The 14318-nt window shown below is 40.1% G+C and overlaps 1 protein-coding gene across 1 annotated transcript in view; it reads left to right on the forward strand.

The window, feature by feature from the left end:
• LOC128657074 (gastrula zinc finger protein XlCGF26.1-like) overlaps positions 1-10742 on the forward strand; it is a 226567-nt gene extending 215825 nt beyond the window's left edge. The window contains exon 10 of the mRNA XM_053711306.1: positions 9500-10742. Within this exon, the coding sequence (XP_053567281.1) occupies positions 9500-10365 (866 nt within the window). The 3' untranslated portion in view covers positions 10366-10742. The remainder of the gene's footprint in view (positions 1-9499) is intronic.
• Positions 10743-14318: the final 3576 nt, after the last annotated feature.

Genomic DNA, 14318 nt, shown 5'->3' on the forward strand with positions numbered 1-14318 from the left:
CTCTTCATCTGCTGCAACTCTCTGCCAACCCCTTTACTGTCTTCCTCTTGCCTCCAGGATTAAACACAAAATTCTCACTCTGACACACAAAGCCCTTAACTGCATTGCTCCCCCCTACATCTCAGATCTTGTCTCCTGATACTCTGCCCCCCATTCCCCTTTGCTCCGCTCATGATCTCCTCTCCTCCTCTCTTGTTACCTTCTCACATTCCCGTTTACAAGATTTCTCCAGACTGGCTCCCATTTTATGGAACTCTCTGCCTCGCTCCACAAGACTCTCTACTAGTTTTAAAAGCTTCAAGTGCTCCCTGAAGAGTCTACTATTCAGGGACGCATACAACCTACACCAACCTTCCTTATCTCCAATGCTATCCCCTTAAAGGGATGGTCAACCCAAAAATTAACTTATTTAGATTAGTCAATTAATGATCTTTACAGTAAACTGTAGCCCAATTTTCATCTAAATAAACTTTGGCAGAAAATACACTTACTAGATCTCATCTGGCCGTTTTGAAATGGCCGCCTGACCACTCCTTCTCTGATGTCTCCCAAAAGCTCTCACTAGTACAGGATCCTTTCCTTTTCGTCCCTGCGCGCTCCTGTCTCTCCCTTCATTCAGTTTAGTGAGACACACCCTGTTACACGCACAGGGCAATGAGTTAACTTCCACAGGCTGGGTCTGATATGTCATTGTCACATTGTAATATACAAAAACAATGTAAAAACAACAATTCTCAGTCTCGGAGTTCCTCCTCCTTGTGCGGCACACTTGCTTTCTCCAACATTGGTGTGTCCGGTCCACAGCGTCATCCATTACTTGTGGGAATATTCTCTTCCCCAACAGGAAATGGCAAAGAGCACAGCAAAAGCTGTCCATATAGCCCCTCCTCAGGCTCCGCCCCCCCAGTCATTCTCTTTGCCGCTCTGAACAAGTAGCATCTCCACGGAGATGGTGAAGAGTATGTGGTGTTTAGTTGTAGTTTTTTATTTCTTCTATCAAGAGTTTGTTATTTTAAAATAGTGCTGGTTGTACTATTTACTCTAAAACAGAAAGGAATGAAGAGTTCTGTTTAAAAGAGGTGTATGATTTTAGCAGCAGTAACTAAAATCAATTGCTGTTCCCACGCAGGACTGTTGAGCCCAGAGAACTTCAGTTGGGGGGAACAGTTTGCAGACTTGTCTGCTCAAGGTATGACTAGTCCATTTTCTAACAAGACTGTGTAATGCTAGAAGACTGTCATTTTCCCTCTTGGGGATCGGTAAGCCATTTTCTTAGACTCTTAACAGAATGCAGGCTTATTATGGGCTATACACTGGTGACACTCTTGTGGGCTAAATCAATTGCTTTATTTAGGTTTTTTATGAAGTTTGAAGTGATATTTCTAAACTTTTAGTGTGGGGAACGTTTTTAGACGCCAGGCACTCATTTAGACACCTTCCCAGTCAGGAAGGGCCTTTCACTATAGTAGGCAGAGCCTCATTTTCGCGCCATAATTGCGCAGTTTCTTTTGGATGCAGTGCATGCAGCTGCATGTGAGAGGGTCTGGTGATCATTGAAAACGTTCCTGGAAGGCTTAATTTGGTATCGTATAACCCCCAAGGACAGGTGGAGTCACAGCAAACGCTGTGGCTGGGACTGTATTGGGGTTAAAGTTGTTAATTGATTAAACGGCTCCGGTTTCCTCATTTAAGGGGTTAAAAGCTTGAAAATTGTGGTGCAATACTTTAAAAGCATTAAGACACTATGGTGAAAATTTGGTAAAGATTGGATATTTCCTTCATAGTTTTACACATATTCAGAAATAAAGTGTGCTCTGTTTAACATTTAAAGAGACAGTAACGGTTTTGTTTAAAAACTTTTTTTTGCATTATTAGCCTGTTTAAGCCTGTCTAACATGTCTGTACCTTCAGATAGAACATGTTCTGTATGTATGGAGGCCAAGGTGGTCCCCCCTTCAAATGTATGTGATAATTGTGCCATGGCGTCCAGACAAAGTAAGGACAGTACTGTCACATTTAATAAGGTTGCCCAAGATGATTCATCAAATGAAGATAGTGGGGATAGTTCTTCATCCTCTCCTTCTCACTCTGACACACAAAGCCCTTAACTGCATTGCTCCCCCCTACATCTCAGATCTTGTCTCCTGATACTCTGCCCCCCATTCCCCTTTGCTCCGCTCATGATCTCCTCTCCTCCTCTCTTGTTACCTTCTCACATTCCCGTTTACAAGATTTCTCCAGACTGGCTCCCATTTTATGGAACTCTCTGCCTCGCTCCACAAGACTCTCTACTAGTTTTAAAAGCTTCAAGTGCTCCCTGAAGAGTCTACTATTCAGGGACGCATACAACCTACACCAACCTTCCTTATCTCCAATGCTATCCCCTTAAAGGGATGGTCAACCCAAAAATTAACTTATTTAGATTAGTCAATTAATGATCTTTACAGTAAACTGTAGCCCAATTTTCATCTAAATAAACTTTGGCAGAAAATACACTTACTAGATCTCATCTGGCCGTTTTGAAATGGCCGCCTGACCACTCCTTCTCTGATGTCTCCCAAAAGCTCTCACTAGTACAGGATCCTTTCCTTTTCGTCCCTGCGCGCTCCTGTCTCTCCCTTCATTCAGTTTAGTGAGACACACCCTGTTACACGCACAGGGCAATGAGTTAACTTCCACAGGCTGGGTCTGATATGTCATTGTCACATTGTAATATACAAAAACAATGTAAAAACAACAATTCTCAGTCTCGGAGTTCCTCCTCCTTGTGCGGCACACTTGCTTTCTCCAACATTGGTGTGTCCGGTCCACAGCGTCATCCATTACTTGTGGGAATATTCTCTTCCCCAACAGGAAATGGCAAAGAGCACAGCAAAAGCTGTCCATATAGCCCCTCCTCAGGCTCCGCCCCCCCAGTCATTCTCTTTGCCGCTCTGAACAAGTAGCATCTCCACGGAGATGGTGAAGAGTATGTGGTGTTTAGTTGTAGTTTTTTATTTCTTCTATCAAGAGTTTGTTATTTTAAAATAGTGCTGGTTGTACTATTTACTCTAAAACAGAAAGGAATGAAGAGTTCTGTTTAAAAGAGGTGTATGATTTTAGCAGCAGTAACTAAAATCAATTGCTGTTCCCACGCAGGACTGTTGAGCCCAGAGAACTTCAGTTGGGGGGAACAGTTTGCAGACTTGTCTGCTCAAGGTATGACTAGTCCATTTTCTAACAAGACTGTGTAATGCTAGAAGACTGTCATTTTCCCTCTTGGGGATCGGTAAGCCATTTTCTTAGACTCTTAACAGAATGCAGGCTTATTATGGGCTATACACTGGTGACACTCTTGTGGGCTAAATCAATTGCTTTATTTAGGTTTTTTATGAAGTTTGAAGTGATATTTCTAAACTTTTAGTGTGGGGAACGTTTTTAGACGCCAGGCACTCATTTAGACACCTTCCCAGTCAGGAAGGGCCTTTCACTATAGTAGGCAGAGCCTCATTTTCGCGCCATAATTGCGCAGTTTCTTTTGGATGCAGTGCATGCAGCTGCATGTGAGAGGGTCTGGTGATCATTGAAAACGTTCCTGGAAGGCTTAATTTGGTATCGTATAACCCCCAAGGACAGGTGGAGTCACAGCAAACGCTGTGGCTGGGACTGTATTGGGGTTAAAGTTGTTAATTGATTAAACGGCTCCGGTTTCCTCATTTAAGGGGTTAAAAGCTTGAAAATTGTGGTGCAATACTTTAAAAGCATTAAGACACTATGGTGAAAATTTGGTAAAGATTGGATATTTCCTTCATAGTTTTACACATATTCAGAAATAAAGTGTGCTCTGTTTAACATTTAAAGAGACAGTAACGGTTTTGTTTAAAAACTTTTTTTTGCATTATTAGCCTGTTTAAGCCTGTCTAACATGTCTGTACCTTCAGATAGAACATGTTCTGTATGTATGGAGGCCAAGGTGGTCCCCCCTTCAAATGTATGTGATAATTGTGCCATGGCGTCCAGACAAAGTAAGGACAGTACTGTCACATTTAATAAGGTTGCCCAAGATGATTCATCAAATGAAGATAGTGGGGATAGTTCTTCATCCTCTCCTTCTGTGTCAATACCAGTTATGCCCGCGCAGGCGGCCCCTAGTACATCTAGCGCAACAATGCTTGTTACTATGCAACAATTAACGGCAGTAATGGATAATTCCATAGCTAATATTTTATCCAAAATGCCAGCATTTCAAAGAAAGCGTGATTGCTTAGTTTTAAATACAGTGGAGCAAGAAGGCACCGACGATAATTTATCTGTCATACCCTCACACCAGTCAGAAGTGGCAGTGAGGGAGGGTTTGTCGGAGGGAGAACTTTCTGATTCAGGTAGAATTTCTCAACAGGCAGAACCTGATGTTGTGACGTTTAAATTTAAGTTAGAGCATCTCCGCGCATTACTTAAGGAGGTGCTAACTACACTGGATGATTGTGACTCTTTGGTCATTCCAGAAAAATTGTGCAAGATGGACAAATTCCTAGAGGTCCCGGTGCACCCCGATGCCTTTCCGATACCTAAAAGGGTGGCGGACATAGTGAATAAGGAGTGGGAGAAACCAGGCATACCTTTTGTCCCACCTCCTATATTTAAGAAACTGTTCCCCATGGTCGACCCAAGGAAGGACATATGGCAAACAGTCCCTAAGGTTGAGGGGGCAGTTTCTACGCTAGCCAAACGCACGACTATTCCCATTGAGGACAATTGTGCTTTCAAAGATCCTATGGATAAAAAATTGGAGGGTTTGCTTAAAAAGATTTTTGTTCAGCAAGGTTACCTCCAACCAATTTCGTGCATTATTCCTGTCACTACGGCGGCGTGTTTCTGGTTGGAGGAACTAGAAAAGTCGCTCAATACGGAGACTCCATATGAGGAAGTCATGGACAGAATTCACGCACTTAAGTTAGCTAATTCCTTTATTTTAGATGCCGCTTTGCAATTAGCGAAATTAGCGGCGAAAAATTCAGGGTTTGCAATTGTGGCGCGCAGAGCGCTCTGGCTAAAGTCTTGGTCGGCGGACGTATCTTCCAAGACAAAATTGCTTAATATTCCTTTCAAAGGTAAGACCCTTTTTGGGCCAGAATTGAAGGAAATTATTTCAGACATCACTGGGGGAAAGGGCCATGCCCTCCCACAGGATAGGCCTTTTAAGGCTAAGAATAAGTCCAATTTTCGTTCCTTTCGTAACTTCAGGAACGGACCGTCTCCTAACTCTGCAGCCTCTAGACAAGAGGGTAACGCTTCCCAGGCTAAGCCGGCTTGGAAACCAATGCAAGGCTGGAACAAGGGTAAACAGGCCAAGAAGCCTGCTGGCTGCTACAAAGACAGCATGAAGGGGTAGCCCCCGATCCGGGACTGGATCTAGTAGGGGGCAGACTCTCTCTCTTTGCTCAGGCTTGGGCAAGAGATGTTCAGGATCCCTGGGCACTAGAAATAGTCTCTCAGGGTTATCTTCTAGAATTCAAGGAACTTCCTCCAAGGGGAAGGTTCCACATGTCTCGCTTATCTTCAGACCAGATAAAGAGACAGGCATTCTTACATTGCGTAGGAGACCTGCTAAAGATGGGAGTGATACACCCAGTTCCGACAGCGGAACAAGGTCAGGGGTTTTACTCAAACCTGTTTGTAGTTCCCAAAATAGAGGGAACTTTCAGACCAATTCTGGATTTAAAATTTCTAAACAAATTCCTCAGAGTTCCATCGTTCAAAATGTAAACCATTCGAACAATTTTACCTTCAATCCAGGAGGGTCAATATATGACTACCGTGGATTTAAAGGATGCATACCTACATATTCCTATCCACAAAGATCATCATCAGTTCCTAAGGTTCTTCCATTCGGCTTAGCCACTGCTCCCAGAATTTTCACAAAGGTGCTAGGGTCCCTTCTAGCGGTTCTAAGACCTAGGGGCATTGCAGTGGCACCTTATCTAGACGACATTCTAATTCAAGCATCGTCTCTTTCCAAGGCAAAGGCTCATACAGACATTGTTCTAGCCTTTCTCAGATCTCACGGGTGGAAGGTGAACGTAGAAAAGAGTTCCCTGTCTCCATCAACAAGAGTTCCCTTTTTGGGAACAATAATAGATTCTTTAGAAATGAAGATCTTCCTGACAGAGGTCAGAAAGTCAAAGCTTCTAAACGCTTGTCAAGTTCTTCACTCTATTCTGCAGCCTTCCATAGCTCAGTGCATGGAAGTAGTAGGATTGATGGTTGCAGCAATGGACATAGTTCCTTTTGCTCGAATTCATCTAAGACCATTACAACTGTGCATGCTCAGTCAGTGGAATGGGGACTATGTAGACTTGTCTCCCCAGATTCAAGTAGACCAGGTAACCAGAGACTCACTCCGTTGGTGGTTGACTCAGGATCACCTATCTCAGGGAATGAGTTTCCGCAGACCAGAGTGGGTCATTGTCACGACCGACGCCAGTCTATTAGGCTGGGGCGCGGTCTGGGACTCCCTGAAAGCTCAGGGTCTATGGTCTCGGGAAGAGTCCCTTCTCCCGATAAACATTCTGGAACTGAGAGCGATATTCAATGCGCTCCGGGCTTGGCCTCAACTAGCGAAGGCCGGATTCATAAGATTCTAGTCGGACAACATGACGACTGTAGCTTACATCAACCATCAGGGAGGGACAAGGAGTTCCTTGGCGATGAGAGAAGTATCCAAAATCATCAAATGGGCGGAGAATCACTCCTGCCACCTATCTGCAATTCACATCCCAGGAGTAGACAACTGGGTGGCGGATTACTTGAGTCGTCAGACTTTCCATCCGGGGGAGTGGGAACTCCACCCGGAGGTCTTTGCCCAGTTAACTCAATTATGGGGCATTCCAGACATGGATCTGATGGCGTCCCGTCAGAACTTCAAGGTTCCTTGCTACGGGTCCAGATCCAGGGATCCCAAGGCGACTCTAGTGGATGCATTAGTGGCGCCTTGGTCGTTCAACCTAGCTTATGTGTTTCCACCGTTTCCTCTCCTTCCCAGGCTCGTAGCCAGGATCAAACAGGAGAAGGCCTCGGTGATTCTGATAGCTCCTGCGTGGCCACGCAGGACTTGGTATGCAGACCTGGTGAATATGTCATCGGCTCCACCATGGAAGCTACCTTTGAGACAGGATCTTCTAGTACAAGGTCCATTCGAACATCCAAATCTAGTTTCTCTACAGCTGACTGCTTGGAAATTGAACGCTTGATTTTATCCAAGCGTGGATTTTCAAATTCAGTGATAGATACTCTGGTCCAAGCCAGAAAACCTGTGACTAGAAAGATTTACCATAAAATATGGAAAAAATATATCTGTTGGTGTGAATCCAAGGGATTCTCCTGGAGTAAAATTAAGATTCCTAAGATTCTTTCCTTTCTCCAAGAGGGTTTGGATAAAGGGTTGTCAGCGAGTTCTCTAAAAGGACAGATTTCTGTTTTATCTGTTTTGTTACACAAACGTCTGGCAGCTGTGCCAGATGTACAAGCTTTTGTACAGGCTTTGGTCAGAATTAAGCCTGTTTACAGACCAATGACTCCTCCTTGGAGTCTAAATTTAGTTCTTTCAGTTCTTCAAGGGGTTCCGTTTGAACCTTTACATTCCATAGATATCAAGTTACTATCTTGGAAAGTTCTGTTTTTGGTTGCTATTTCTTCTGCTAGAAGAGTTTCTGAATTATCTGCTTTGCAGTGTGATCCACCCTATCTGGTGTTCCATTCAGATAAGGTCGTTTTGCGTACTAAGCCTGGTTTTCTTCCAAAAGTTGTTTCCAACAAGAATATTAACCAGGAAATAGTTGTTCCTTCTCTGTGTCCGAATCCAGTTTCAAAGAAGGAACGTTTGTTACACAATTTAGATGTAGTTCGTGCTTTAAAGTTCTATTTAGACGCAACAAAGGATTTTAGACAAACCTCATCTTTGTTTGTCGTTTACTCTGGTAAGAGGAGAGGACAAAAAGCTACTGCAAACTCTTTCTTTCTGGCTAAAAAGCATTATCCGATTGGCTTATGAGACTGCCGGACGGCAGCCTCCTGAACGAATCACAGCTCACTCTACTAGGGCTGTGGCTTCCACATGGGCCTTCAAGAACGAGGCTTCTGTTGATCAGATATGTAAGGCAGCGACTTGGTCTTCTCTGCACACTTTTGCCAAATTTTACAAATTTGATACTTATGCTTCTTCGGAGGCTATTTTTGGGAGAAAGGTTTTGCAAGCCGTGGTGCCTTCCGTTTAGGCAACCTGATTTGCGCCTTCCCTTCATCCGTGTCCTAAAGCTTTGGTATTGGTTCCCACAAGTAATGGATGACGCCGTGGACCGGACACACCAATGTTGGAGAAAACAGTATTTATGCTTACCTGATAAATTACTTTCTCCAACGGTGTGTCCGGTCCACGGCCCGCCCTGGTTTTTTAATCAGGTTTGAAAAATTTCTTTCTCTATACACTACAGTCACCACGGCACCCTATAGTTTCTCCTTTTTTTCTCCTAACCGTCGGTCGAATGACTGGGGGGTGGAGCCTGAGGAGGAGCTATATGGACAGCTTTTGCTGTGCTCTTTGCCATTCCCACAAGTAATAGATGACGCCGTGGACCGGACACAACGTTGGAGAAAATATTTTATCAGGTAAGCATAAATTCTGTTTTTTCGCACACTCAGCCTGAGCAGTTAGGGAGAAACTGGATCACCAGAAATCACAGCTGATTTGCCTGTGTCTCACCTGTTTCGGTGTATTCAGCTGAGGAAACGGCGTCTCTGGAGAAATCCAAATCATCTGGATACAGTTTAAAGAAATAAAGAATTGCTGGATTCCTCTTGATGAAAAATAAAACAATACTTTATTATTCCATTAAAATACAACAGAAACTCCAACATAGGCACATAGAAAGCGCAGCACCAGCTTGTTTTTTTATATACCACCTATGTTCATAGCGCTGCGGAACCTGCTGGAGCTCTACAAATACCTGATAAAAATAATTGTCCAAGTAATACAGCTGGCTGGGGAGCTGATGATTATCCCAGAAGGTGTAGTTGACACGTGAGTGAGATTCTTCTCTATGATGAAGATTTTATATATATTGCTTAGATATACTACACCACCTGGGCCATTTTCTTTGTTTTGTTGTTCTAGAGTTATCCTTGTTTTAACTACAAGCACAAAAGCAGTAGTTATAATTAGTTTAGTCCATAAACTAATCTTTATATTACTGAAAGTTTCTGTGGACACAATTTTAAAAGGAATAGATATATTAGGTAGAAAAAGAACAACATTATATTAAGGTTAGTTCAGTCTTTGACTAAGTGTGAATTCTTAGAAATAGCCCCTAATGTCCAGTAAACTGTCCTAAAGCCTTAGCATGGAAAAGGTCTAGTTGTCACAGTGTCTACTACAAGTGTAGGGGACTGACTATATCAGAACAGTTTGATGCTAAAATAATTATGCAATTAATAACATTACTCCCATTGTGTTTCTTATTGACAGGTGAAGTCACAAACTGCAATAATCCTAGTCATGATCAGAGTGCAGATGCTTCTTTACATCTTCTTCATACAGGAGAAAAGCCATTTTCCTGTCCTATATGTGGGAAATGTTTTAACTGTAAAACAATTCTTGTTGCTCATCAGAAAATGCATACAGGAGAAAAAGAATTTTCATGTTCTGATTGTGGGAAATGCTTTAATCAGAAATCAAATCTTATTCGTCATCAGAAAATTCATAAAGGGGAGAAAGGATTTTCATGTCCTGACTGTGGGAAATTTTTTAAATGGAAATCATATCTTCTTAGCCATCAGAAAATGCATGCAGGAGAAAAAGCATTTTCGTGTTCTGACTGTGGAAAATGTTTTACTCGGAAATCAACTCTTCTTTTGCATCAAAAAATTCATACAGGGGAGAAAGCATTTTCATGTTCTGACTGTGGGAAATGTTTTACTCGGAAATCAAATCTCATTACACATCAGAAAATGCATACAGGAGAAAAAGCATTTTCGTGTTCTGACTGTGGAAAATGTTTCACTCAGAAATCAACTCTTCTTATGCATCAAAAAATTCATACGGGGGAGAAAGCATTTTCATGTTCTGACTGTGGGAAATGTTTTACTTTGAAATCAAATCTCATTAAACATCAGAAAATTCATACAGGGGAGAAAGCATTTTCATGTTCTGACTGTGGGAAATGTTTTACTCGGAAATCAAATCTCATTACACATCAGAAAATGCATACAGGAGAAAAAGCATTTTCGTGTTCTGACTGTGGAAAATGTTTCACTCAGAAATCAACTCTTCTTAAACATCAAAAAATTCATACGGGGGAGAAAGCATTTTCATGTTCTGACTGTGGGAAATAATTTACTCAGAAATCAACTCTTCTTATGCATCAAAAAATTCATACAGGGGGGGAAAAGGATTTCCATGTTCTGACTGTGGAAAATGTTTTATCCTGAAATCATATCTTATTAGGCATCAGAAAATTCATACAGGGGAGAAAGCATTTTTATGTTCTGACTGTGGGAAATGTTTTACTCTGAAATCACATCTGCTTAGCCATCAGAAAACGCATACAGTAGAAAAAGCATTTTCGTGTTCTGACTGTGCGAAATGTTTTACTTAGAAATCACATCTTATTAGGCATCAGAAAACTCATATTAAAAGAAATCAGAGTTTAACCTCCTAAGTGCAAAGGAATAATATGGTAGTTGTCACCCACACAATACCAAATCCTGATGATGACCCCCTGGCGCATGCAGTTTTGGAGCTGTTTGAGGTCCCTTCTGCACCTCAAGCATTTATGAGGTGACCCCAGGGTGGATTTGATTTAAAAATTATGATTTAAATCACTAGTTCGTAAGACCAATTTAAATCATGGTTTTTATTTTTAGAATAAGTTTTCAGATTATTTGTTTATAGCTATACCAGGCTATTACTAAATCAGTTATATATCATTAGATATGCATAGATAGATCATTGAAATGAATGAAATTATTTGGAGGTGAATTATCTCCAGATTCCTTCACATTTGATCAACTTTTCACCTGTACTTTATTGGAAGGAGGAAAATTATTACATTAATAATAACAATAGAAATAGTTTAATTTTACTAAAACAATAATATTATTTTTCATTTCTAATCCTTGCCCCTCCCTCCTCACACTAAGGTCCTTGTGCAAATCTATTCCACTCCAAACAATCTTCTTTTCAGTGAGCTTCTTTAAACCTAGTATGGGTTGATTCTGTGTACATAGATTTGCAGGGGAGCAATGACATTAAAGGAAAGTGAAGTCAAAATTAAAGTTTCATGATTCAGAAAGAACATGAATTTTTAACAATTTTCCAATTGACTTCTCTTCTTTTGCTAATTTGCTTTTTTCTTTAGGTATCCATTGTTAAAAAGCCTGCATAGGTAGGCTCACTCAGATGCAATGCACTACTGTGAGCTAGCTGCGTGTCACGGTCTCACCCATTGTATTCAGACAGTCCCCAGTAGAGCATTGCTCTCCTTCAACAAAGGATTCCAAGAGAATGAAGCAAATATCATAATATAAGTAAATCTAAAAATGTTATGTTCTATCTAAAACCCAAAAGTTATCTTTCATGATTATGTCCCTTTAAAGTCTATTTATCAACTCTGTATGTTCATTTCTTTCATGTAATTAGCAAGAGTCCATGAGCTAGTGACGTATGGGATATACATTCCTACCAGGAGGGGCAAAGTTTCCCAAACCTCAAAATGCCTATAAATACACCCCTCACCACACCCACAAATCAGTTTTACAAACTTTGCCTCCTATGGAGGTGGTTAAGTAAGTTTGTGCTAGATTCTACGTTGATATGCGCTCCGCAGCAGGTTGGAGCCCGGTTTTCCTCTCAGCGTGCAGTGAATGTCAGAGGGATGTGAGGAGAGTATTGCCTATTTGAATTCAATGATCTCCTTCTACGGGGTCTATTTCATAGGTTCTCTGTTATCGGTCGTAGAGATTCATCTCTTACCTCCCTTTTCAGATCGACGATATACTCTTATATATACCATTACCTCTACTGATTCTCCGTTCAGTACTGGTTTGGCTTTCTACTACTTGTAGATGAGTGTCCTGGGGTAAGTAAGTCTTATTTTCTGTGACACTCTAAGCTATGGTTGGGCACTTTTATATAAAGTTCTAAATATATGTGTTCAAACATTTATTTGCCTTGACTCAGGATGTTCAACGTTCCTTATTTCAGACAGTCAGTTTCATATTTGGGATAATGCATATGGATTAATCAATTTTTTTCTTACCTTAAAATTTGACTTTTTCCCTGTGGGCTATTAGGCTCGCGGGGGCTGAAAATGCTTCATTTTATTGCGTCATTCTTGGCGCTGACTTTTTTGGCGCAAAATTTTTTTTCTGTTTCCGGCGTCATACGTGTCGCCGGAAGTTGCGTCATTTTTTTAACGTTTTTTGCGCCAAAAGTGTTGGCGTTCCGGATGTGGCGTCATTTTTGGCGCCGAAAGCATTTAGGCGCCAAATAATGTGGGCGTCTTTTTTGGCGCTAAAAAATATGGGCGTCACTATTGTCTCCACATTATTTAAGTCTCATTATTTATTGCTTCTGGTTGCTAGAAGCTTGTTCACTGGCATTTTTTTCCCCATTCCTGAAACTGTCATTTAAGGAATTTGATCAATTTTGCTTTATATGTTGTTTTCTATTACATATTGCAAGATGTCTCCATTTGTCCCTGAGTCAGAAGCCACTTCTGGAAAATTGCTTAACTGAGTTTCAGTTCTACCAAAGCTAAGTTCATTTATTTTAAATGTTATAAATGTTTATCTTTAGCTATGGTTTGTATTAAGTTATTATGATATACTTTTACATGCAGATTCCATTAGTATTTATGCTTTATACATTTCCATTCTTAAGTACAAGAAATGTTTAGAAGATTTATAAGAAATATTTTTTCTGATTAAGGCTTTGTCTGACTTCGTGCCTTCTAATACAATTTTTAGGTCTTTTTCACTTCTTTTTTTTATTATTGAAGTTTCAAATGACCAACAACATACTGATTTATCCTTCTCTGATGATGTTTTTTTCTCTTTCAGAAATTCTCTTCATCAGATATTGACACTAACAAATACTTTTTTATATAATTTTTTTATTATTAAAGTACATTTGTTCTTTGTTGAAGAGGTGTTGATTATTTTGGATATTAAGGTAACTAGTTCTTTAAAACTAGCTGACACTATTTCTGCCTTTTTATTCTTCTGTGATTTCAGAGGTTTTCGTTCCAATTCCCCATACTAGGGAATGGAATAGGCTGAGAATTTTCTTTTATTTTTAAACTATATTCTTTGTCAGCAGTTAAATTTAATTTGGAGGGTTCTCCAATTTATTGGAGCTATCTCTACTCCTACTAATTATGCTATTGTTGTTATAGCAAAATAGTATTTATTTTCCTTTATATAGTTATATCTTATTTATGGAAAATTATTTAGTTTCAGGTACTTTTCTAAGTATCAGATTATGATTTATTTTAGCATTGTTAAAGGGACAACATTTACTAGACTAGGTGCTGTTGCATTTGTCTTGTTGTTTTGCATTTTGCAAGTCCTCTGTTTTGACTGGTCCTTTAAACTGGACTATCATGCTAATGATTTCATTTGTGTCTTCATTTTATTGAATATATTCGCAAATGAGGGTTTATCTATGTCTTTAGCTATTTTAGCTAGAAGAATTTTGTGTTTTTAAGAAAAAAAAAAACAACAAAAAAAAAAAAGAAAATCCATATTACTTTTGTTCTAAGATAATCAATTATAATTCAATTCAATTCTTAACTGTTACTATGGGCTTCAAGATTGAGTTCTAAGACTAAACTTTAAGCTTATATTAGTTTGGTTGTTCTTATTAAGGAACGAATTCCTGAGTTCTTTCCCAAGTAACATGTTTATAATTGGGATTCGAAATCAGCTCCCTAATATTGCGATGTACGTGCCGTATTCCAGCTTGGCTGGTAAGGGGCAGGTTAAGACTTCTTTGAAATTTATTTGGTTCTATTCTGTCCAAATTTCTTTGATTTTATTCCAGTAAGGCTAACACTTTCTTTCAGTGTGTTTCTGTCCTATATATTTTGGATACTGTTGAAGCATGGCTCAAGCGCTGCTCAGACCTGGAATCTTCTGGGGTATTTCTTCCAGTTCTTTTTCTAGGAACTGGGTTTTGGAGTTTTATTCAAACTATTCTGCCTTTTTTATGGTCATTGATAGCATTATTTGTTTTTATTAGATACAATAAATGCATATTCTTCATTTTTCTGTTTTCATTCAGATTA

This window comes from Bombina bombina, chromosome 4 (genome assembly GCF_027579735.1).
Source record: "Bombina bombina isolate aBomBom1 chromosome 4, aBomBom1.pri, whole genome shotgun sequence".
NCBI classification, from domain to species: domain Eukaryota; kingdom Metazoa; phylum Chordata; class Amphibia; order Anura; family Bombinatoridae; genus Bombina; species Bombina bombina.